Source organism: Hylobates moloch, unplaced genomic scaffold (genome assembly GCF_009828535.3).
Source record: "Hylobates moloch isolate HMO894 unplaced genomic scaffold, HMol_V3 SCAFFOLD_14, whole genome shotgun sequence".
In the NCBI taxonomy this organism is placed as follows: Eukaryota; Metazoa; Chordata; class Mammalia; order Primates; family Hylobatidae; genus Hylobates; species Hylobates moloch.
Window position 1 is genome coordinate 15,922,022 of NW_026652289.1, and position 25,780 is coordinate 15,947,801.

Genomic DNA, 25,780 nt, shown 5'->3' on the forward strand with positions numbered 1-25,780 from the left:
ATTTCAGTAGAAAACTCACAGAATTCCTGGCCTAAAGAACCAAAGGGCAGACTTCATGGTAACCATAGCTTCTAGAATGTGAGGGAGATATCCAGGGAAGAAAAGAGGCATAGAGAAGGGCAGAATCACGTTTTGTGTATAAACTGTACCCAAATTTCCAGCTCGTATCTAAACCACACATATGCAGCTCATATTCAGAGGAATCCAGCTAAGAATAAAATAACTAAACTGAAATTTGACCTGTTGCTGAAAAGACAGAGCTTGCAGTTTGAGTCCAACAAAGTAAACTGAATACCAAAACAACAATAACAGTAAAAACAAAAAAAAACATTTTCTGGAGCAATATAAAAAGATTAAGAGCCTTCAAAACATGATCCAGAAGCGTGCAACATAAAAACAACCAGTAAAATGTCTACTTTCCAAAAGAAGAGACAATTAATATAGAACAATTCCAAGGTATCTCAGATATTGAACTGGCATGAAAAAAAAATGTTTGAATAGCTAGTATAACCAGTTCAATGAGATAAAGGAAATAAGTTTGTAATAAATAAATTAGCTGGGTGTGGTGGTGCACACCTGTAATCCCAGCTACTTGAGAGGCTGAAGCAGGATAATCACTTGAACCAGGGAGGCAGAGGTTGCAGTGAGCCAAGATCGTGCCACTGCACGCCAGCCTGGGCCACAGACTGAGTGAGACTAGATCTCTAAAATAAAATAAAATAAAATAAAATAAAATAAAATAAAATAAAATAAAATAAATAAAATAAAGGATGGTAAATCTCAGCAGTGGAACAGAAAGTATTAAAAAATGAACCAAATAAAAAATTTAGAAATAAAATAGCCAATATTTTAAGAAAAATACTAGATTTGCTGTATTAAAAAATTTTTGAAGTCTAAAATTAAGTGAATTAAGATTTCATCTTAAGAAGGTAGGAAACAAAAGTAATTTCAAAGCAAGTGAAAGGTAGAAAATAACAAATAGCAAAAATCAATGAAATGAAAAACAAATTTTAGAGAAAGCTAACAATGGCAATTTTAATACTTTATAAGATAATACAATTAGAAACCTCTAGTTCTATTAATTTTTAAAAGTGGAATAAATAGAAATTACCAAGATCATTGACAAAAGAGGAGTAATTATTTCAGATCCTACCAACATTAAAAGGATTAAGAGAGAATATTATCATCAGCATTATACCAACAATTTTAATATCTATAATAAATGGCTAAATTCCTTGAAAAATAAAACTACAGAAACAACGAGAGATTTAAAATTCTCTGATTAGCCCTATATCCAGTAATTAAATAAAATGTCTTAAATAAGTCTTCCCACAAAAAAATTCTACAACCAGATGTTCCACTAAGTTATTATAAATCTTAAATGATCAAGTGGCAATAATCTGACACTAACTCATTCAGAAAATGAAAGGAGGTCATGTAAAGATTATTTTACTCCCATGCTCCTTCTCTCAGGCTTCTAGCAGGTATACATACATGTGTTTTGGTGTCGAGTCCACCATCTTTCAAAGATGAGGGAGAATCTTAGAGAATGGGAGAGAAGTTGACCCTAAATCCCTACATCACTAAAACAAAATTATCCCAACCTGAAACTGCTTACTTCTGGACTTCTTATTTGAGATACATTAGTAAATCACAATTCTTTAAGGCAAAATGTTATTTTGAACAAAATCATATTTTAGAAACACTTTCTGTTGTTAAATATTACGTAAGTGCAGAAAGCTGCAAAAAACAAACAACTCAAAGAATTATTATACAATGATAACTGACGTAACTACCACTCATCTCAGGAAATAAGAATATTGCAAGTCATCCCAAAGATATTCACATTTCTTTATCCAACTATAATCCCATTTGGTTAATCTCAAAGATTAACTACTATCCTGACTTTTGTGGATATTACTTTCTTTATTGTTTTGCACTCAAACTATACATCTAAGTCAGACACAATAGTCTTGTTTGTCTTCGATTTTTCTTTAACTTACTGAAATTATTGCTGTTGTTTTTTTTTTAATGTTTTTGAACTTCTTCAAAATTTGTTGACAAAATGGGATCCAAAGTTATTTTATCAAATGAAAAATACTTAACATGGGAACTATAATATTGAGAGCTCCTTTCCTTTCCCACTTCATATTTTAAGTTGAAATATATAGATACTTTAATACATTACTATTTAAAAACATGGTAGTCTGGTACTGTTATTGTTTTGTTTTGTTTTGTAATTTTTGGAAAGAAAATGAGGCATCTTTTATTTGAGACACATACGAACTAGTTTGAGATTTTGCTGAAGATCTGTTGTGGTTGCTAGTGATTTACAGGGCAGAACCACTGGAATGGTGATTAACCACCATCTGAATACCATAAGCATGAAGCCTAGTACTGTAACCATGAAGCCTAATACCATAAGCATGAAGCCTAATACCATAAGCATGAAGCCTAGTACCATAAGCATGAAGCTGAATCATAAGCATGAAGCCTAATACCATAAGCATGAAGCCCAGTACCATAAGCATGAAGCCTAGTACTGTAAGCATGAAGCCTAATACCATAAGCATGAAGCCTAATGCCATAAGTACGAAGCCCAGTGCCAAAAGCACAAAGCCTAATACCATAAGCACAAAGCCTAGTACCATAAGCATGAAGCCCAATACCATAAGCATGAAGCCTAGTACCATAAGCATGAAGCCCAATACCATAAGCACGAAGCCTAATACCATAAGCATGAAGCCTAATACCATAAGCACGAAGCCCAGTACCAAAAGCACAAAGCCTAATATCATAAGCATGAAGCCTAGTACCATAAGCATGAAGCCCAATACCATAAGCATGAAGCCCAATACCATAAGCATGAAGCCTAATACCATAAGCATGAAGCCTAGTACCATAAGCATGAAGCTTAATACCATAAGCATGAAGCTGAATCATAAGCATGAAGCCTAGTACCATAAGCACAAAGCCTAGTACCATAAGCACAAAGCCTAGTACCATAAGCACGAAGCCTAGTACCATAAGCACGAAGCCCAGTACCATAAGCACGAAGCCTAGTACCATAAGCACGAAGCCTAACACCATAAGCATGAAGCCTAGTACTATAAGCACGAAGCCTAGTATCATAAGCACAAAGCCTAGTACCATAAGCACGAAGCCTAGTACCATAAGCACGAAGCCTAGTACCATAAGCACGAAGCCTAGTACCATAAGCATGAAGCCTAACACCATAAGCATGAAGCCTAGCACTATAAGCATGAAGCCTAGTACCATAAGCATGAAGCCTAGTACCATAAGCACGAAGCCTAGTACTATAAGCATGAAGCCTAGTACCATAAGCACGAAGCCTAATACCAGAAGCATGAAGCCTAATATCATGAGCATGAAGCTGAATCATAAGCATGAAGCCTAGTACCATAAGCATGAAGCCTAATACCATAAGCACGAAGCGTAATATCATAAGCATGAAGCTGAAGCATAAACATGAAGCCTAGTACCATAAGTATGAAGCCTAATATCATAAGCATGAAGCCTAGCAAAGAAGAAATAACCCTTGAAGAACAGAAAACTTAAATGTATAGCTTTAAATATCTAGTTATTCTTGTTTCACAAATAGAATATAATATTTTACTTAACCTTGTACTGAGTTGAAGTCAGCAAGGTTAGTGTTAGGTGAAATGCTGCCAGTTGAAAACACTGCTGCATACATGTTCGTGTATATGTGGCATAAAATAGTATTTCACTTGATACCACACATCTATGAGTAGAATAGTAACTTTTCTCTGAAAATTTGTAGCAGTTACAGATTTTTCTGGTGATAGTTTAATTGAAGTAAAGTTGGAAATCACTATTGGAATAAAGTTGTTCTAAAGTAACTTTTGACATTTTCTGTAAAACTAGTAATGACATGGGTTCCTGACTTAGAAACTTGAAGTAGGTAGAGTACAACATTTAGGCTTTCTTAAATTATATTAACATAATAAACTGACATTTGTTTAAAGTTATGTGGAAAATATAAAAATTCAGTATCATCACCTGGCCAATTCTTATGGGGGAAAAAAACTGAATTTCTAAATAGCCAAGTTTCTTCAAGATTGGAGTATAATTTGAGAACTAAATTTCTGAAATCATCTATACCACTACTCATTTGACATCAACTCTGGGACTTCACTAGAACCATGGTAAGTATCACCTAAAACACTGATGTTCTTATTGGCTACCTTCTCCACTTCTATTCTCTCCACTCGTATCGAGCAAGTACTCATTTTCTGTTACTCCTACATTCATATTCCAAATGAGAGGCTTTGCTTAGTTTTAGCACTCACTATCCCACATAAGGTACCCTACAAAGGTTTCACCTTTGGCCACTTCATAGATCATTGGCTAATGTTGAGTCAGTTGTCTATCGTGGTTCAATTGGTTATAACCGGAGGGGTAAAACCATGTGGGACAGAATATGATGTTCTAGGATAAGAGGCTGGCTGGGCTGCTTTTCTCAGCATGACAATATCTGAACATCAGCTTCCCAGAGTACAGCTGTATTATTCAGAATTATAGTCAGATTTTTCATTTTATAAAGTTAGGAAAGCCTTGGTTACTTGAAACCATGATTAATAACAGCTAAAACTTAAATTATGAGGAAATACTGTGGCTGTGAATTTCAAAATTATATATTTCCCAGAGTTTTGATCTAAATGGTAAGCTTTCACAAAAGCATGTGAGTGCTGGAACTCAGGGATCCATTAACATTTACAGATCCTTTATTAATTTTATAACATTCAAAAAAAGCAAGAAGAAAAACTACCACTTATATAACAAAGATATTTTAATTTAACTATGTATTACTAGGCCTACAAAAAGAACTCAATAAATATTTATATTAATAGTAAACAAATGAATGGCTAAATGAACAATTATGGCTTTCCACATTTATTATATTATTTAATCATCACAACCATCATTCATTTATTGTTAAATATCCATTGAGTACCCATTATGTGCCAGACACTTTGCAATAGACATTATTATCGCTGACTTGTTGTTGTGATGCTATTATTATAAGGGTTTTTATCCCAATTTGCAAAGGAAACTAGGAATTAGAGAAATCTCAAAGCATGCAAATGGAAAAGCTGGAATTTTATTTCTCAAACATTGAATCAATTCCCAGAATTTAGAACTAACTCTCCAGTGTGGTAATAGACCAGTGCCTCTTTCAGCTCCAAGGTATTATACGTGCTCATGTTTGTCTTTGTAAGATAGTATCCTTCCCTCACGTACTTAGCCATCTTACTTGGTTCATTATTATTCATCATTTCAGGAAAGTCTTCTCTGCTTCTCAAATTAAGTCCCATGTTGTACACTTTCATTGCATTCTAAAACTCTTCTTCAAAGCACTTATCATAAATGCCGTAACTAACTCATTTTTGCTTTTTATTTATTTTTCTCAAATTATCCTAGTATAATATAGGCCCTATGAAGGCAAAATCTATATGTGTCTTACTCCTAACACAGTGCCTGGAAAATTCTAGGCGCCCAATAAGTAGATGTGAGTTGGGCAAATGAATGTGTTATAAAGAACAGAAACTGAGAGGTCAAATGGATGAGTTCAAATGTGATCTTGAGCAAACTGCTCAGTCCATCTGGGTCTCATTTCCTTTACCTGTATATTCAGGGAAAAAACGAAGTCTACCTGATTATGAGAAAAATACGGAGTTGAATTCTTGATACATAGTTGATAGTCAGTGAATATTTTACTTTCTATAATAGGAAGTGTAAGTTTATCTTGTTTTTACTACTGAGATACAAAACAACAGGACCATTTATTTTAACAAAGCTGTGAAAATCATAAGCATGAAGCCTAGCAAAGAATAAATAACCCTTGAAGAACAGAAAACCTAAATGTATAGCTTTAAATATCTAGTTATTCTTGTTTCACAGATAGAATATAATGTTTTACTTAACCTTGTACTGAGCTTTTAAAATGATACAAATAGTCAAAACACAAAAGTCAGAGAATAAGATTTAATAAAGAAGCCATCCTCCAGTCCCCACCCAAGTGTAGCTCTTCTAATTAAAACCAAAAGCAAAATTTTTTACTAACTCTTAATTTTCTAGAAACCAGCAATTGCTTCAGGCAATTGTGTGTGTGTGGCACCCATGATTGGCGTTGGGTGGGGAGGGGGAGGAGGGGTGCCTTAGGAAATACATACATGATATGATAGCAGTGCTTCTCAAACCTCATTTTATTTTATTTTATTTTTTGAGACAGAGTTTCACTCTTGTTCCCCAGGCTGGAGTGCAGTGGCGCAATCTAGCCTCACCGCAACCTCCACCTCCCGGGTTCAAGTGATTCTCCTGCCTCAGCCTCCCGAGTAGCTGGGATTACAGGCATGTGCCACCACACCCAGCTAATTTTGTATTTTTAGTAGAGTTGGGGTTTATTCATGTTGGTCAGGCTGGTCTTGAACTCCCGAACTCAGGTGGTCCACTTGCCTTGGCCTCCCAAAGTGCTGGGATTACAGGCATGAGCCACCGCACCCGGCCTTCAAACTTACATATGAAAGTCATCTGGGTATCTTGATAAAATGTAGATTCTGGTTCAGTAGGTCTTGATTTGGCCTAAGATTTTGCATTTCTAACAAGTTCCTAGGTGGTGTCATTGCTGTTGCTTCACAGGCCACACTTAGAATATTGAGTTATTAATAAATGAGCCATCTGAGGAAAATTTGGGGAAAAATAAGATTCCACCTCCTTTCATCAGAGTGTGGATGGAAACTAGCTAGAATAACAAATGAAGAAATGAAACTAGCTAGATGAGAAAGAGTTAGGTCTCAAAATTTATTTTGACCCTTATGCTTTGAGAAGTGATTTTGAGAATCTGATATCCAAAATTATTACAAAAGAAGTCAAAAGTATATTTAGCTTTTTAAATTATTTACCTTGTACTTGAGGTTGAATGTAAGAGTAATTCAAATTTAAAAGTATTCTAGGCCGGGCGTGGTGGCTCACGCCTGTAATCCCAGCACTTTGGGAGGCCGAGGCGGGCGGATCACGAGGTCAGGAGATCGAGACCATCCTGGCTAACACGGTGAAACCCCGTCTCTACTAAAAATACAAAAAATTAGCCGGGCGAGGTGGCAGGCGCCTGTAGTCCCAGCTATGCGGGAGGCTGAGGCAGGAGAATGGCGTGAACCCCGGGGGGCGGAGCCTGCAGTGAGCCGAGATCGCGCCACTGCACTCCAGCCTGGGTGAAAGAGCGAGACTCCGTCTCAAAAAAAAAAAATAAAATAAAATAAAATAAATAAAATAAAATAAAATAAAAGTATTCTAAATTCCATGCAGTTTGTTTCAGCACAAACTTGTTTGTGGATACTATGTGCAGAGGATTATGCTGAGCATTTGGGGGGTTTGACTGTATAAATTATACATGGTCCTTGACCTCTTATACTTCACCAAGAGAGAAGCTCTCATAAATAACTCAGTCTCAAGGAAGACTGTGATAAATACTAAATCAGAGAGATAAACAAAGTAGCATATTATTATGGGAAAGAGAGATTCATGTGCCCTTGGGTTGGCTGGGATGAAGTTTCTTAGCAGAGGCAGAATTTGAATTGATCTTTGCAGGACAGGTAGATATGCAAAAAAGGCCTTCTGGCTTAGAAGTGAGAGAACACAGGGTTTATTCAACAACAGTAGGTGAAGAGTAGCCCTCCCATGAAGATTGTGTGGCAGGGGAACCATACTCATGGGCAAGGCTGGAATAAAGGAGGAGCTACGTTGCATTTGCTTTCATTACCACATTGAAATAGCCAAACATCTTCCTGTAGTGAAATATATTTGTTCATTGATGTGATTGAAAGATAAACTGTGCCAATACTGTGAAGAAGAGCTGAGAGACTAGGTTAATGATTGGCAGGATTAATAGAGAATCACATTGGCATGAAGAGGGGAAGATGCCAAAGTATAAACGAAGGAAGATAAAAAGAAAGTTTGTATAATATGACAGGAGTTACTTTTAGACTCTTTTTGAAGTGACCTCATTTTGAAAATCGAACAAAAAGGCCGGGCGCGGTGGTTCACGCCTGTGATCCCAGCACTTTGGGAGGCCGAGGTGGGCGGATCACGAGGTCAGGAGATCGAGACCATCCTGGCTAACACGGTGAAACCCTGTCTCTACTAAAAAAACAAAAAATTAGCCGGGCGTGGTGGCGGGCGCCTGTAGTCCCAGCTACACAGGAGGCTGAGGAAGGAGAATGGCGTGAACTTGGGAGGCAGAGCTTGCAGTGAGCAGAGATTGCGCCACTGCACTCCAGCCTGGGCGACAGAGCCAGACAATGTCTCAAAAAAAAAAAAAAAAGAAAAAAAGAAAAGAAAATAGAACAAAAACCAGGAATTAAATACAAGAAGTGAGTTTTCAAATAGTAGCCCTGTCAACTCGTTCTAGATCTCTGTTTGCCCTGCGTGCAGCATTGCAGCTATCATTTCACAGAAAGGAGGGATGAGACTTGCAACCAAGCAAATTAGAATCTTCAGAGGCTGAGGTGTAATTCAAGTGGGTTTTTCTTGTTTACTCCAGACCCATTTATGTGACAGCCTAGATAGATAGTTAAGCTCAAAATTAATTTCAGGCAAAACTTGCTTGAACAATACTGAGGTTCATTCTCTTGCTGTATGCAAGAACAAAACAGCCACATGACACTTTTAGTGGGATTGTTTTGTTCCTTTGAAAGAGGATCAAAGGCTTTTAACATGTTCTAGCCATGGAGAACAATTATTCCTGGGTTATTAATGTCATTTAGGGGTTTTTCTCTGATCAAAATAAAAATAAAAAGAATTTTTTTGGGGGGCGGAGATGTTGTTTTGTTTTAATTTTGAGGACATTTAAAGAATGTTATCATATAAAACAGATGATTTTAAGGACAAAACAGAAGCAAACAGGACAATTTTGGTGGACCAGAAGACAGAGCAGTCTCTCCTGAGCCTCTGTGATCCTTCAGTTCCCCCATCCTGGCTACTTTCAAAATTATTTTACTATTTTATACTTAAAGCATCAGACTTTTTTTCTTCAGTGACCTTTACTGTGGCCTACATCAAAGAGTTTCTGTCAGAAACTACACTATCCTTCTAGGGTAATTCTGGGGAATCAATTAGGTAGACTATGAAGAGCTCCTTACACGTGGTAAATTCTGCATAAATTTTAGCTTACTTCTCTTGCTTTCAGAACATTAAGAGGTGAGTTTGGAGCTTAACACTCTGTAAGTACTGGTTAATCTCCCTAGAAAGGTTTAGGCTAATATAAAGAATTATATGTGGCTGTGCTCATCAGATGTCTTGTGTAGATAACACCCTCATGCTTTGATCACCTAATTTTATCTTAATATAGACTAATTTGTTAGATTTTTGTAGGAAAATCCGTATCTGGAAACAAAAATTAGCTTTCAGCTAGCTTACTAGTGAAGTACAAAAGATTATTAAGCTGGAACAATTCACTCATTTTACAGATGAAAAAAATAATAAAACAAAAAATGTATAATTATACATAAGAAGAAATACAGTATTAAGCTTAGAAGGCATTAGTGTTAGTATATATATATATATTAAATACAGGAATAACTAATTTTTTCAAACTTACTGAATTAAAAATGTATTCTTTACTATGCAGCCATTAAAAAAAAACAAGATCATGGCTTCTGCAGGAACGTGAATGGAGCTGGAGGTCATTATCCTTAGCAAGTGAACACAGGAACAGGAAATCAAATACCACATGTTCTCACTTATAAGTGGAAGCCAAATGATAAGAACTTATTAACACAAACAAGGAAACTGGGGTCCACTTGAGAGGGAGGGTGGGAGGAAGGAGAGGAGCAGAAAAGAGAACTCTTGGGTACTGGGCTTAATACCTGGGTGATGAAATAATCTGTACAACAAACCCCATGACACACATTTACCTGCGTAACAAACTTTCACATGTACCCCCAAACCTAAACTAACAATAAATAAATAAATAAAATATGTATTCTTTGGTTTTAAAAGTGTAATTCCATAATTTTGTAGTTATTCTCATGGAATGTGCCTAATATAATACAGTTAAAAAATATATGGGCAACGAAAAATGAAATTTTTTTTAGAATCCTGTAGTTACAAAGTATTTTCAAGGGTGATTCAGATATTATCTCTTTAGGTGATTGGCAATGACATTTAATGAGCCGTGTTTTAATAACAAAGTTGAATGTTACAATTATTTTCCAACAGTAATTTGGCTTCTAGAAAACATAAAAGAAGGAAGCTCATCAACTCAGTGGTATGGTTTGCTGAATACTTTACCTTTTCTTTCTTTTTTTTTTTTTTTTTTTTTTAAGATGGAGTCTTGCTCTGTCACCCATGCTGGAGTGCAGTGGCATGACCTCAGCTAACTGCAACCTCTGCCTCCCGAGTTCAAGCGATTCTCCTGCCTCAGCCTCCTGAGTAGCTGAGATTACAGGTGTGCGCCATTATGACCAGCTAATTTTTGTATTTTGAGTAGAGATGGTGTTAGGTAACATGGGGTACCTTAAAACGGCGCCGTACCTTAAGATGGGGCCGGTTCCGGGTTTTTCTCCCCTCCTTGACTGGACACTGTCTGAACCCGCCAAAGGAGGGCCAATCAGAAAGAAGCATCTCCCGCCTTCCCTTGGGCCTGCCCCTAGCCCAATCCACGTAGGCCCAAGGGATATAAAACCCAGCACACCAGCAGCCCTCTCTGTCTTCTCTTCCTTCTCCTTGCGTGGTGCCGCTCGATACCTCCACTGCTCGATACCTCCAATAAAGATCTCTTGACCGCGACCGGTGTAGTTTGGTCTCCGCCCGGCCCCTTTCATTGGTGCCGTGACTCGGATCGGGACTCCCCACCCCCCTCGGTGGGACCCTGATCCCTTTTGGGCTCAGTGCAGACCCCGGCCGGCCTTCACCCATTCTCTTGTTCGCCAAGCTGTTCGCCCAACACCAGCCTCGTCTCGGTAAGTCTTCCCCTCCAGGGTCTACCTCTCTAGGCAGGCAAGAGACCCCACCAAGAGCCTCGCCTCAAGCCCCTAAGTCCACAGTAGACCCCAAATAGCAAAACTGGCCCACATATCCCCTAGACAACCAAAGCAAATGGCTCACTTACGGGTCTCTCGATCCTAACATTCTCCAGAATCTCTACAATTATTGCGAGAGAACAGGAAAATGGGTAGAGATCCCATATATGCACGGCTTCTTTCTCCTACGGGATAGATCTAACCTTTGTCTCCCTTGCAAACCGCAGCAGCTCCTTGACGCTCTTAAACCGCCAACCTCTCCCTCTGCCCCTGACTTCGACCCAGCCAACGAACCCCCCATACCACCACCCTCCGCTGCACTCTCCGGCTGCCACCCAACCGGAAGTCACCCAGCCTCCCGCTGCCCCCGCCCCTCCACGCCCTCAACCGCCTATCCCGTCAGCCCCGGCCTTCAGCCCCCCCACCACTCACTCAAAGTCACACACCCCCCTCCTTGCCCCCCTTAGAGAGGTGGCAGGAGCTGAAGGTATTGTCCGAGTCCACGTCCCCTTTTCTATGGCTGACTTATCACAAATAGAAAAACGCCTAGGCTCCTACACTTCCAATTCTGCTTACCTCATCCAAGCTTATAGCCTTACCTTCTGTGCTCTCTAACACCCTCCTCCCCGAGGAGCGTAGGCGAGTCTAGGAACAAGCTCGAACTTATGCAGATGAGGTTCATCAAACAACCCCAGCCCTACCGCTAGGAGCGCACGCAGTACCTGAGCATGAGCCCAGTTGGGATTATAACACCCAAAATGGAGTATCAGCCCGAGACCATTTCGCTACTTGCATCATAGCCGGTCTACGGAGGGCAGCTCAAAAGGCAGTTGACTTTGAAAAACTTCATGAAGTCATACAGGATAAAAATGAAAACCCGTCCGCTTTTCTAGACCGCCTTACACAGGCACTCCAACAATACACCAACATAGATCCCGAAACCCCAGACGGTAGGCAGAGTTTTCCTGATATCAAAGGTAAACTAAAAAAACTGGACAAAGGCCCCCTCACCCCTCAAACCGAGATCTTAGCGACGGCATTTAAGGTGTATCACAATCGAGATGAGAAGGCAAAGAGGCAAAAGTACCAGTTACTGGCAAAAGCCCTTCATGCCTCCCCTTGATCACACGGCCATAAGTTGTCGTCTGCCCATCCATCCCAACGTCAGCTCCCAGGGCCCTGTTTCAAATGCGGAAAGGAAGGGCACTGGGTCCGAGAGTGCCTAAATCCCAGGCCCCCCAACCGGCCATGTCCTAAATGCCACCAATCTGGCCATTGGGGCGTAGACTGCCCCGGCTCCCGAAGGGGGGCTGGGCCAGCTACCATCCCAACTCCCGATCTTCTAGGATTGGCCATTCAAGACTGACGGGGCCTTGGGACTTCCTTCCTGACACAAATCATCACCACACAGGAGCCCAGGGTCTCTTTAACAGTGGATGGACGTTCCATCACCTTTACCTCCATCAACTTCAACCCAATCACCCTCCCACAATCCACCTCACTCATTGCCTTGGTGGTGAGTTCCATAGATTCGCTCCCAGCCAGCGCCCTTAAAAACCCACATCACTTCCCCAGCCAACCCCAATATCCTCTCCCTGTCTCCAGCCTGAAAGGATTTATTAGCAAAGCCCCTATCTCCCGAGGTACCCCATCTGAGCCTGTAGAGGCCACAGTCAAGCAGCCCTTCCTGTCACTCCAACAGGCACTACTCAAAGCCCCAGCCCTACATCTTCCAGACTTAAAACAACCTTTCATTCTATATGTACACGAGCACAATGGCTTGGCTCTCGGAGTCCTAGGTCAGATGCACGGACCCATCTTTGCGGCAGCTGCATACCTATCCAAACAATTCTGAGAGCGAACCCGGCCTGCAGCGAACTGAGTTTTCTCCTTTCCCTCCTCACTCATCCGGCCTGGGTTTCCTCCCTTCTCTCGCTCAAAAAATCCTGGTACCAGGTAACCCATGGCCCTCGGCCTTACAGAGGCCCATCAGTTCTTTCGTTTCGGTGACGACCGGCTCGAAGGTTCTGACTCGCAACACCGCCATCGGCTAATAGGGGACGCCCTGTTCAGCCAGCCGCCGTATACATATACCCCTTCCTCTCTCACCATGGGAGGCTCTGCATCCCTGCTGGCTGACTAGACCCCACCGTGCGAGGGTGGGCCCCCTGCCTTCGGGCCCCGGCTGCAGCCTACCTACTACTTCGAGAGTCAAAGAAATTAACGTTTAGGGCAGCTGTTGTCATTACCTCCCCCCATCAACTCAAGGAACTCCTGACCTACAAAAGTCTACAAACCCTTCCCCCTTGCCGTGTACTGTCTCTCCTAGTTTCCTTCCTGCACGATTCCGCTGTAACTTTCCAAACATGTGCACCCCTCAATCCCGCCACCCTCCTGCCTGTCTCTCAACATCCTCCCTCACACAACTGTATTGAGATTCTATAGTCCCTGCTACCTTGTCCAACCCACATTATCGAAGGCCCCTTAAACCACCCTGACCACACGTGGTTCACAGACGGTAGCTCCTTCACCTTCAATGGACAACGCCTCGCAGGATACGCGATAGTATCCCTAACCCAAACTATTGAGGCTAAGTCCTTACCACCCAATACCACCAATCAACAAGCTGAATTAATTGCAGCCACTCAGGCATTCCAACTGGCAGCAGATACCTCACTCACGCTTATCACATCCTTCTCTCAAGTTAATTCATCCCCAGTCACACGAGGCAATAACAAAGCGAATCAAGAAGCCAGACGCGCGGCTCTAACAACTCTACCCCCCACCGTCACGCTAACCACAGATAGGACACAACAGTCTGACCCCCCAAAACACGCCCTCTTCTCGTATCTCCATTCCATTTTCCACACAAGCCCTCAAGCGCTCAAAGCTTTTCTCAACGCCTTCTTTACTCTAGACTCCTCTGACCTCCAGTTCCTTAAACATGAACCCACAAACCCCTCTAAAGCCAGGCACGCCCGTACCCCACAACCCTCTCAAAGTTCGCCTACTACTCCTAAGGCGTAAGCTGCCGCTCCGAGCCCGCTCTTCTGGCTCTCCGCCTCTTACATCTTCTTCTATGGACCCTCCTCCACCAACAGGCCCCCTTCACAATCCTACTACCTGTTCACCCTCAAAGAAACCTACAACGCTAACCAGAGGTCACACACCAATGTCATCAGTTACACCCGATGCTCCATCAACGCATCCTCAGTAAACCTTCCCCTCCTTAAACTCACCATAATAAATAGTGGTTAGGACCCTTATTTCCACATGTTCCACTTTGCCATTTGCTTTCCACACCAACAATCCCGCAGCGCCTGTAAAACTGAATGGCCTCAAAACTATGGGTGTCCCTGGACCAGCTGTGTTATGAATTAAATCACCAAGAAAAACAGACAGACAGACCCCATTCATATATTATGTCACCAAAACAAAGCCTCATCTCGAACAATTCACATCACCGACCCAGCCAACGCAATCTAGGGACAGGCAGCCACAGGGGGAAATATACCCAAGCAACGCCTGGTCTTATCCAGCACAAACTATAACCATCACTTGTACCCTAAAAACTGACTCCCAATAGGTTCTAGCCGAAATTAACACACATATTTCTCAAGGAGAGACTGAACTACAATCCCAGCTACACCCACAGGCCGACGCAACCTCCATACAGGCTTCCTGGCTTCTGTTCCTTAATGAAGGATTACTACTATTAAACACCTCTCAGGTCCCTACTTCTGATTGTTTCTTATGTGCAAACATCAACAAACCCCCTCTTGCTGCGGTTCCACTATCTAGCTCCATAAACACAAGCAACTCCTCCCCCCGACCACTGGCTTTGTAATCTCCCATGTCCCCCTCCTTGCCAACCTCAGCGTCCCTATTCCTACCTGTTACAACACCAGCTACCACCCCCCATTGCCCCATAACGTAACATGCAAACAAACTGTCACCCCCCCCAACTTTCCAGCTCCAGACGGCCATTAATTCCTCTATCCCTGGCCCCTGCATACCCACCACACTAGTCCCTCAACTCACATTGCTCTCCTTCTCTGAAGGCCTTCAAGCCTATCAGTTTAATCACCCTAAACCCAACTCTTCTGAGGACGGTAGGAAAAAAAAAGCAATCTTCCTACCTATCATGCTTGGACTCTTTCTAACAACCTCTCTCATAGGTATACAGCATATCCCAATTTTCAGACGGCCATTGAGGAAACGGCTCAGTCTCTAGCCACCCTCCAACGACAAATCACATCTCTAGCTGGTGTCACCCTTCAAAACCGCCACGCCATCGACCTACTCACAGCCGAAAAAGGTGGTACTTGCATCTTCTTACAGGAGAACTGTTGTTATTACATTAATGAGTCCCAAGTAATTGAAACTAGCATTAAAACCTACATCAGATAAAACGTAAACTAATGAATGCTAGCACTACTCCCTCCCTTTGGGAAACCCTCAAAACCCCCCTCTTAGCTTGGCTCCTTCCCTTTTTAGGCCCCCTAATGGATATCCTCGCTTTCTGCGCACTACTCCCCTGCCTCATTAAGTTTATGAAAAACCAAATCTCTTCCATATCCAACCAAACATTTAACCAGCTTCTCCTCAGAAACTACCAACTTTTAGCCACCAGCGAGAATGGGACAGATTCCACAGACGGGCTCACAACCTGCTAACCCAAGCCAGTCATGACAACCGCCAATTGATTCCACAAATTTCTCAACGATCTCCGCACCGACAGCTGGCTCATCACCAACCCATCCCTGCCCCTCAACTGGCTCACGGCACTGGAGGATCTATACCTACAAGGAACATTACCCCATGCACAACCCTGACAGTTCTCCCTGTGCCCCCTCCCCACAGCTCCCCCACTCAGCAGGAAGCAGCCAGATGAACCACGACGCCCATTTTCCCCCATTTAAGAAAACAAAAAGGGAGGAATGTTAGGTAACATGGGGTACCTTAAAATGGCGCCGTACCTTAAGATGGGGCCAGTTCCAGGTTCTTCTCCCCTCCTTGAGCGGGCACTGTCTGAACCCACCAAAGGAGGGCCAATCAGAAAGAAGCATCTCCCGCCTTCCCTTGGGCCCGCCCCTAGCCCAATCCACGTAGGCCCAAGGGATATAAAACCCAGCACACCAGCAGCCCTCTCTCTCTTCTCTTCCTTCTCCTTGTGTGGTGCCGCTCGATACCTCCACTGCTCGATACCTCCAATAAAGATCTCTTGACCGCGACCAGTGTAGTTTGGTCTCCGCCTGGCCCCTTTCAGATGGGATTTCACTATGTTGGCCAGGCTGGTGTCGAACTCCTGACCTTAAGTGATCCACCCACCTCGGCCTCCGAAAGTGCTGGGATTACAGGCGTGAACAACTGCGCCCAGCTGTTAATCATAATTTTGTTCTTAGGCTTAAGGCATCATTTTGTATTAATGTAAGCAGTGGTTGGGGGGACAAGAGACAATTTTTTTTTTTTGGTGATAAGATCTTCCTTTGTCACCCAGGCTGGAGTGCAGTGGCGTGATCTCGGCTCACTGCAACCTCCACCTCTGGAGTTCAAGATTCTCCTCCCTCAGCCCCTGAGTAGCTGGGATTACTGGTGCCCCCTACTAAGCCTGGCTAATTTTTGTATTTTTAGCAGCGATGGGGTTTCACCATGTTGGCCATGCTGGTCTTGAACTCCTGACCTCATGATTCGCCTGCCTCAGCCTCCCAAAGTGCTGGGATTACAGGCATGAGCCACCAGCCTGGCCCACTTTTTCTTTTCATGAGGGATGGGATCAATATACTTAAGTGATGATTCTAAATATCATTCATTTTGCCTATTTTATAATTCAAGATATTACTTTGCTTCCCAGGTATTAGAAAAGTTGGAATAAATTACAGAATAATGACAGACATGTTGGAAGTTACAATCTACAATATTTTTGCTCAAATGATATTTTCACCCAAAACACATTTTAGCATTCACATATTTGTTTTCTTTCACAGTTTGACTGGAAACCAAATTTCACATGGAATCTTCCAGTTTTAATCTGTGGTTAACAAAACAACAACAAAATACCACATGAAGTGACTGCACTTTATAAGAAAACTGCTTCATAGAAAATGGTTTAATATGTTCAAGAAGGGGAGAACCTTAATAACTATGACTTAGATTAATTAAACTTTGTATTTTTTTTCCTTTTTGGTCTGATTTTTCTTGTGGCATAATTAATTTTTTCACTGGACACAACATGGTGCTTAACATAGTTTGGCTATGTCTCCACTCAAATCTTTTTTTTTTTTTTTTTTTTTTTTGAGACGGAGTCTCGCTCTGTCACCCAGGCTGGAGTGCAGTGGCGCGATCTCGGCTCACCGCAAGCTCCGCCTCCCGGGTTCACGCCATTCTCCTGCCTCAGCCTCTCCGAGTAGCTGGGACTACAGGCGCCCGCCACCACGCCCGGCTAAGTTTTTGTATTTTTAGTAGAGACGGGGTTTCACCGTGGTCTCGATCTCCTGACCTCGTGATCCACCCGCCTTGGCCTCCCAAAGTGCTGGGATTACAAGCGTGAGCCACCGCGCCCGGCCTCAAATCTTATTTTGAATTGTAGTTCCCGTAATTCACACGAGTGGTGGGAGGGCCCTGGAGGAAGGTAATTGAATCATGGGGGGCAGTTACCTCCATGCTGTTCTTGTTGGAGTGAGCAAGTTCTCACGAGATCTGATGGTTTTATAAGGGGCTTCTCCCTCCCCCACCCTTCACTCTGCACTTCTCCTTACTGACATCATGTGAAGAAGTATGTGTTTGCTTCCCCTTCCACCATGATTGTAAGTTTCCTGAGGCCTCCCCAGCCATGCTGAACTGTGAGTCAATTAAACCTTTTTCCTTTATAAATTACCCAGTCTCAGGTATGTTTTTATTAGCAGTGTGAGAATGGACTAACACCGTGCCCTCCAAGGAGTCTCTAGTCAGCTGGGTATTGTTAGATGGAGCCATCTGCTCAAACAAGCTCTGTTTTAAAGTTCAAAATATATTGGATTTCTCGTAACACAAAGGATAAATGCTAAGCAGGATGGATATCCCATTCTCCATAATGTGATTATTCCACATTGCATCTCAGGTACCCCATAAGTATATATACCTATTATGAACCCACAAAAATTAAAAATAAAAAAGTTGAAAATATTGTAGCTGTCATCATTTATTTCTTTTCTTACTTGATATTGATTTTAAAGTTTATATAAACGTTGAGATTTTTCCTTTGGTAGTTAATAGACTAGCGTTTCTTCCTTAATCATGTGGCTGCAGCCAAATGGAAAATAAGAATGTATACCTCAGTACCAGATGGGATGGTTTTGATGATAAGCAATAAGAAAACCAAAAAGGAAATTTACTAAATCCCAAAGCAAAAAAATTTAAGTTATAATGGCCCTGAGGTTAGTTATTTCAGTGGCTTCATACACCATCAAGGATCAAATTTCTTGCTGCATCTTAAGCTTTTTGAAATTGCTTCTCTCAAGGAACAATAGAGCCCCAGCTGTTATGTACAGCAAATCACAGACACTGGGCCTAGGAAAAGACCTAAGTAAAAATAAATACAAACATGCCATTCTCTTCATGGTGACTTCATCACAGCCTAGTTTATCTATGTAGAGGGTGGCTGCCACAGTTTAAGGTACAGATAATGGAAAAATCCAAAAGAAGAAGTCTACCTCAGCCAATGTCTTTCTATGAGTAACGCCATCTTTCCCAGAAAATTCATAGCATATATCCTTTATATCTCACTGGCCAGAGTTGAATCTTACACCATTTACTGACTGGCCTATGAATGGGATATTCACAATTACCTTAGACCAGAAGTTCACAGTGTGGGGTCTGAAGATACCTGGGTGTCCTCAAAACCATTCAGGGTCTTGGCAAAATGAAAACTATTACTCTAATAATCCCATGGTGTTATTTGCTCTTTTTGCTTTGTTGAGATTTCCAGCGATAGTGCAAAGGCAATGGTGAGTAAAATGCTTCACACCAGTAAAACGGCACCAAATTGCATAAGCAGTCACTGTGTTATTCACTACCACATATTTTTTTAATTAAATTAGGCAAATAATTTAAAAGGTTGCTTTACTAGAAAAGACCTGATAAATCACTAAAAATTATTAATTTATTAAACTTTGTCCCTTGATTCTTTTTATTATTTTATGTGAAAAAATAGAAAATATATATAAAACACTTCTGTTGCAGACCCAGGAATGGTGATTCTGTTTAGGAAAGCCCTTCTGCAATTCTTTGAGTTAGAAGCTGAATCATCTACTATTTTCCTAGACCATTATTTTCCTTGAATGAAAAACTGATGGACAAATTATGTGATTCAGACTTAAGTATTTGGCACAAATTTTCTCAAAATTGAACGAATTGAGCCCATGACTTTGAGGAAAACAACTGACATTATTTTTGACAATGATAAAATATGAGCTTTCAAGCAAAAATTTGAATCTGGGAAAGTTTTTCTTCTGCCACCATGAGCTGGACAGCTTCCCAATACTAACAGACTTTTCTGATGAGATTGATGATGACATTAATGAGTGTGATTTCTTTTCACATTGTAAATGAAATATGTCAACATTTGGAAGATCTATGTAACTCATTGAGCCAGTATTTTCCAAATGATGAATGCCTATTGTTATAAAATTATGAACAGGTAAAATATCCAATATAGTGCAAGAGATTTTAATGTAACCAAGACTGAAATGTTCATCAATATGTTTTTGACTTTCACAACACTATTGTTAGAAAATGGTCACTTGTTAAATTTTGGTGTTCTGTCAGATAAGAATATTATAATTTTTTTTTTTTTTTTTTGAGATTGAGTCTCGCTCTGTTGCCCAGGCAGGAGTGCAGTGGTGCGACTTGGCTCACTGCAACCTCCACCTCCCGAGTTCACGCCATTTCCCTGTCTCAGCCTCCCAAATAGCTGGGAGTATAGGTGCCCACAACCACGCCTGGCAAATTTTTGTATTTTTGGTAGAGATGGGGTTTCACTATGTTGGGCAGGCTGGTCTTGAACTCCTGACCTCATAATCCGCCCACCTTGGCCTCTCAAAGTGCTGAGATTACAGGCGTAAGCCACCGCGCCTGGCCAAGAATACTATAATTACATTAAAAAGCTATTGAACTATTTCTCCCTTTCCAATAACATAACTGTATAGGCCACAGTTTAGGGGTTTCTTTCCATATTCTTCAACCCAAGCTACACAATACAGTAGATTGAATGCAAGGTAGATACAAGAATCTAGCTATCCTCTATTAAGGCTGCCACTAAAGAGATTTGCAAAAATAGAAAAAATGCCACTTTTTTAGTGGGCAAAGCACATGAACAGACACTTTTCAAAAGAAGACATACATGTGACCAACAAACGTGAAAAAAACAGCTCAACATCACTGATCATTAGAGAAATGCAAATCAAAACCACAGTGAGATACCCTCTCACACCAATCACAATGGCTATTATTAAAAAGTCAAAAAATAACAGATGCTAGTGAGGTTGTAAAGAAAAAGGAAAGCTTCTACACTGTTGGTGGGAGTGTAAATTAGTTCAACTATTGTGGAAGTCACTGTGGTGATTCATCAAAGACCTATTGACAGAAATACCATTCAACTCAGCGATCCCATTGCTGGGTATATACCCAAGGGAATATAAATCATTCTGTTATAAAGACACATTCACATGTCTGTTCATCGCAACACTATTTACAATAGTAAAGATGTGTAATTAAATGCTTATCAATAATAGACTGGCTAAAGAAAATGTGGTACATGTACAACATGGAATACCATGTAGCCAGAAATAACAATGAGGTCACATCCTTTGCAGAGACATGGAAGGAGCTACCGGCCATTATCCTCAGCAAACTAACACAGAAACCAAAAAACCAAATGTTCTCACTTATAAGTGGGAGCTTAATGATGAGAACACACGGACACATAGAGGAACAATACCCACTGGGTTCTATTGAAAGGTGGAAGGTAGATGGAGGGAGAGGATCTGGAAAAATAACTAATGGGTACTAGGCTTAATACCTGGGTTATGAAATAATCTGTATAACACACCCCCATGACACAAGTTTGCCTAAGTAACAAACCTGAGCAAGTACTACTGAACTTAAAATGAAAATTAAAAGGAAGAGAAAGCAATGCCACTTTTTAAACTAATTGTATTTGTTTTGGAAAATATGTCAGTTTTTATAAAATGTTATTTATGTTAATGTAATAATGACTTTATTTTTGTTATTAAATATTTAATGAATATTTTCAACATTTCTGTTTTCGTTTCAAATATGTTAAATATTAGATATAATCTAAAAGCTGTCTGGGGAGTCCTCAGTTTTTGTGAGTGGCAAGGAGTCTTAGGACAAAGAGTTTGAGAATCTATGGTTTTGTCCAATCAGGACTCACTTGTCTGTTTTGGAGACAAAGCAGCCTCTCCTGAGGCCCATGACCACCTGGAGGAGGAAGGACCTGAAGACCAGGCACTGTTAGAAAGGTGGAAGATGGCAGAGAGGATGCTGGGAAGGCAATCTGCAGTGTTTTCTGAAATTTGCTAGAGTATCACAGCATTCCTTCTGTGATGTCTTGAATTGTTAATGAAATCAGTGGTTTTCAAACTGTGCTTTTTGGAGGTTTTTCAAATGAAGGATGTTGGCAGGTGGAAATCAGACAGAGTTTCACCCCCTACTGCTCCAATCAGAACCACTGTAAATATATCTCTTTTACTTATTAGGCTTTCTCTGAAGATTTTATTTGAGAAATAGTTCTAAGGGAGAAAAATGTTTGAACATCACTGATTTAACATTTCTATTGTGAAAAATCTAAACTTTGGATATCTAAATTCACAAACTAGGTTAAACTTCTTAAAACTTAGATTACAGTATTATTCATTATTCACCATCGTATGTAAAATATCAGAGCATGGTGCTTTATACTTAATAACAATGCTGGTTAATTTTAAATAACTTTTAAAGTTACAATTTTCCCCTGTTTTTGCAGGTCATCCCCCATACATTGATGAACTCTATAGTGGAAATCTTTGTGTCTTGGACATGGGGAAGGATGTTGTCTGGTCAGTACATATTAGAGGGTCATGATTTTTATAATGAAGTGGTTGTAAGTCATAATAGTTTAGGGAAGTATTTCTGGGATTTCTAATAACAATATTGATTTTGAGAAAACATTTAATATTAAAAGATATTTCCAAAGGCAGTAGGTAATTGATCTCCACAAGTCCATTGAAGTGGACAACTATCTGTATTTCTATTCTCCAGTAAGACTCTTGAGACTTTACAAGGCCCCTAGGAAGAGGTCAATGTAAAATTCACTTAAATTCTTTTCGGACTATTCTTGGGGGAGATGACTGTTACACTAGTCTACAGGGCAGGCATGCATTAAGGCAAAAACGCCTGTGCTAAACAAATTAGATAGAAACATTGCATTAGCCCTGAGAACAACGACCAATAGTACAACAGGGTTGAATAATTCACTTCTGTGCTAAATTATTTTCTTGGCAACTTGGTAGGACTCAGAGCTTTTCCAAAGCATGATTCTGAGTTTGCCCCCATCCTTTGCCATCTCCCCACTTTTTTTTTTAAACCACAGCAGATAGCCGGATAACAGGATATTGAACTCTTTTGCCACCAAATGCTCATGTCCATTATTATTATTTTCTAAGTACTCATTTCCGAAAGGAAAGTGACTTTCAGCTTGGTAAATCATGATATAGATGCTAGGGAGAGAATATCAGTTATTTTTTTAAAAATCATAAATATCCCTTGGGGTAGGGACAATAGTTATGTACTCCACAGCACCTAGGATCTTCACATAGTTTACACTCATCCTAATATTCAAATACTACTTACTGCGAGCCAGGCACTATTCTCAGCACTTTACAAGATATTAACTTATTTGGTTCTTACAACAGCCAAGTTCAGCCTACTGCTTCATTTGCATCTTATGAATACAGAAGCTGAGGCTAGGTCACTTTTCCAGGTCACACAGTTAGGAAAGGGCAGAGCAGGGACTCAAAGCCAAGCATTTTGGCTCCAAAGTCCACTAAATAATACTACTTTGAGTTACGTTTAGAATGGAAGCCGTCTGGGATAGTAAAAGGAAAATATGATTTTGCTTTTGGTTGGTTGTTGTTCTACGCAGCTCTCACTTAATGAATAAAGCTTCTTTTTGTCCTCTCACCTCAAATCAAAGAACCATGAGAGCTATTCACTAGATGAACATCTGGCCCATGGATTCCATTTCTGTGTCCCAAGACAACCTTGATTTTTACTTAGATTTGCAAAACATTATTAATCAACATGCATGGTAATGTTAAAAGAGCACTGGGTACCAAGACTCTTTTAGCTGATTTATATGGAGGATTGCTGTCAGAGTATATGCTTCAAAATGCTTTCAGATTCACATGTTGATACGAGAATGGTCTAGTTTTAAATGTCCTGCTTTATGACTGTGACCACTCTCTGCTACACTGATCTTTTCCATGCCTCAATAATGCAGAGATATGTGACTTTTGTAGTGGGGTGATGAAGATATCCAGCCACCACATGATCCCCATGAAACATCTCTAATATTATCAGCACCACCACAGATAAGTTGAGATAGCTCTGAAGATATTTATCTTTAATCATTTTATGTCCAGATTTATGCCAGCATGTGAACAATTTCTAAAGATTATACCATGAAGTGCCAAAAATAGCACACAAGGACAATTTCCAAAGTTTCAAAAAATTAAGATTTTCTACAATTAAGGCTTACCCATAGCTTGCAGCTTGCAAGGATCTCAGGTCACAAGTATGAGACTGATGGTAGAGAGGCCTGTGTTTTTATCCTAATTCTCCCACTCCTTGGCATAATGACCTTATGCTATTGACTTAATATTCCTTCCCTTTAGTTTCTTAACTATGAAAAGATAACACTGCTTATCTCTCAGGGGCGATATGGGCATTTAATGAGAGCATGAACTTAGAGTATCTAAAATATATTGCATTTTATTCACGTTATTCAATTTCTAAAAAGAAAAAAGAAAACTACCCTTCTGACAGTATAATCTTTTCTCCATCGAGACCATGCGCTATGATGGTAAATTTCAAAGGCACGGAGGATACCAGATGTGAATTTATATTAATACTAATCCTCCTCTATTCCCATCCCGCATTTTCAAGGGTTAATTAACATCATTATAATTATAGATAGGTTAGCTATTATCTCATTTGCCAGCTGTGAAATGGAGAAAATATCACTTTATTTAGTCCTCAGACCTAGTTTGCTATCAGAGTCTTCCAGGAAATGTTTTCTTTTAAAAAATAGAGCTTTATCAAGATCTGCTAATTGGAGCATGTGGCATAGGGTCCAGGCATCTGTATTTTTATGTGTCCCCAGATGATTATGACATAGCCACACCTTCCACGGTCCTCTTGTTCCCAGACCAAACTGAGGGTTGGGCTGCTTATTCTCACGGCCCAATAATGAGATGCAGATGAACTGTGGAAGAAGAGAGTCTTTATTTCGGTAACCGGGTACAGAGAGGCGGCCTGGAAAATATCGCCAGACCAACTCAAAATAACAATGTTTTCCAGAGCTTATATACCTTCTAAGCTATATATCTATGTGTAAATGTGCATTCATCTGAAGACATAAGTGTGGACAAACTGGGACCAAATCAAGCCCCCGCCTTCTTCAGAGTCGCTGGTGGTTGTGCTCTCCCCCACGAATTCGCCCTCGCTCACCCTCGACTCGCTGTCCCCGAAGCAGTTGGTGGTGTAATTGCTCTGCTCGTCCTCACTGGTGTCCACCACGGTGGAGTGGAACAGGGACTCGCACTCGGCCGAGTACTGGGAGTCGCTAGCCACGTAGGCGTAGGGGCTGGCGTAAGGCAGCGGCACGGGGCCGGGGTACAGCCCCACATTCTCCTGGCGACCCCGCCGGGCCCTCCTCAGGACCTCTTCGTAGGAAATCCCGGCCGAAGACTTCCACCGCGGGTAGTCAGTTCGCTTGTGCTTAGGTTTGGCCACCACCGCCTCCCGTCCGTGGCCATGCGCCCTGCTCCCTGACCCGTGGCCCCCGCTCGCGGGCCTGCCGGGAAGACTAGCCTCGGGCCTGCCCCCGCTTTTCCTCCCCTTAGAGGAGGCTTTCTTGAGTTTCTTATTTGTATCCAAGTCATCCAGGAAGCGACACTTCTTGCTCCCGGCCCGCGTTTTCTCCCTGACGGTGGGCAAGCCGTTCTCCAGCCCCTGGAGGGCTGGGCCGCGGTGCTTCAGGCTGGAGCTCTTCGCGACGCCCACGTTCCTGTGGCCCCGGTGGAGCCAGTTTGCCCAGACTCTGCCCATTCAAACGGTAACTGCCCCATACCTTCACACCTACCCCGCCAAAACCTTTGTCAAAATTAAGGCCTCACATAACCTCAAAAAGAAGACTCTCCGCTTTCGGTCTGGCTCTTTGAAACTGATGACGACGGTTAGAGTGACATCTTTGGTGTAGAAAGCGTCTTTTTTTTTCTTCTCCCTAGCTGCCAAAATAAAAAAGGTGGTGCTTTCATTTTTGTATAATACTTTAATGGAATGCTTTTTTGAAAAATATAAAACCAAGGTAAATTATTATTTCATCTTCATGTATGGACGCTAGTGCCTTTAATGGAAGGTAAAGAACGTTTTGCTAGTTAGAAGTAAATATTGAGGTTTTA

General features: G+C 41.2%; 1 protein-coding gene across 1 annotated transcript; it reads right to left on the minus strand.

The window, feature by feature from the left end:
- Positions 1 to 24,722: 24,722 nt before the first annotated feature.
- On the minus strand, positions 24,723 to 25,427 carry LOC116481532 (dapper homolog 1-like). Its single transcript, XM_032174264.1, has one exon. The coding sequence runs from the start codon at positions 25,425 to 25,427 to the stop codon at positions 24,723 to 24,725; it is 705 nt and encodes a 234-aa protein (XP_032030155.1).
- Positions 25,428 to 25,780: the final 353 nt, after the last annotated feature.

What these genes read in the sequence shown, in the direction of transcription:
- LOC116481532 (XM_032174264.1), bottom strand. Translation starts at nt 25,427, where the DNA reads ATGGGCAGAGTCTGGGCAAACTGGCTCCACCGGGGCCACAGGAACGTG.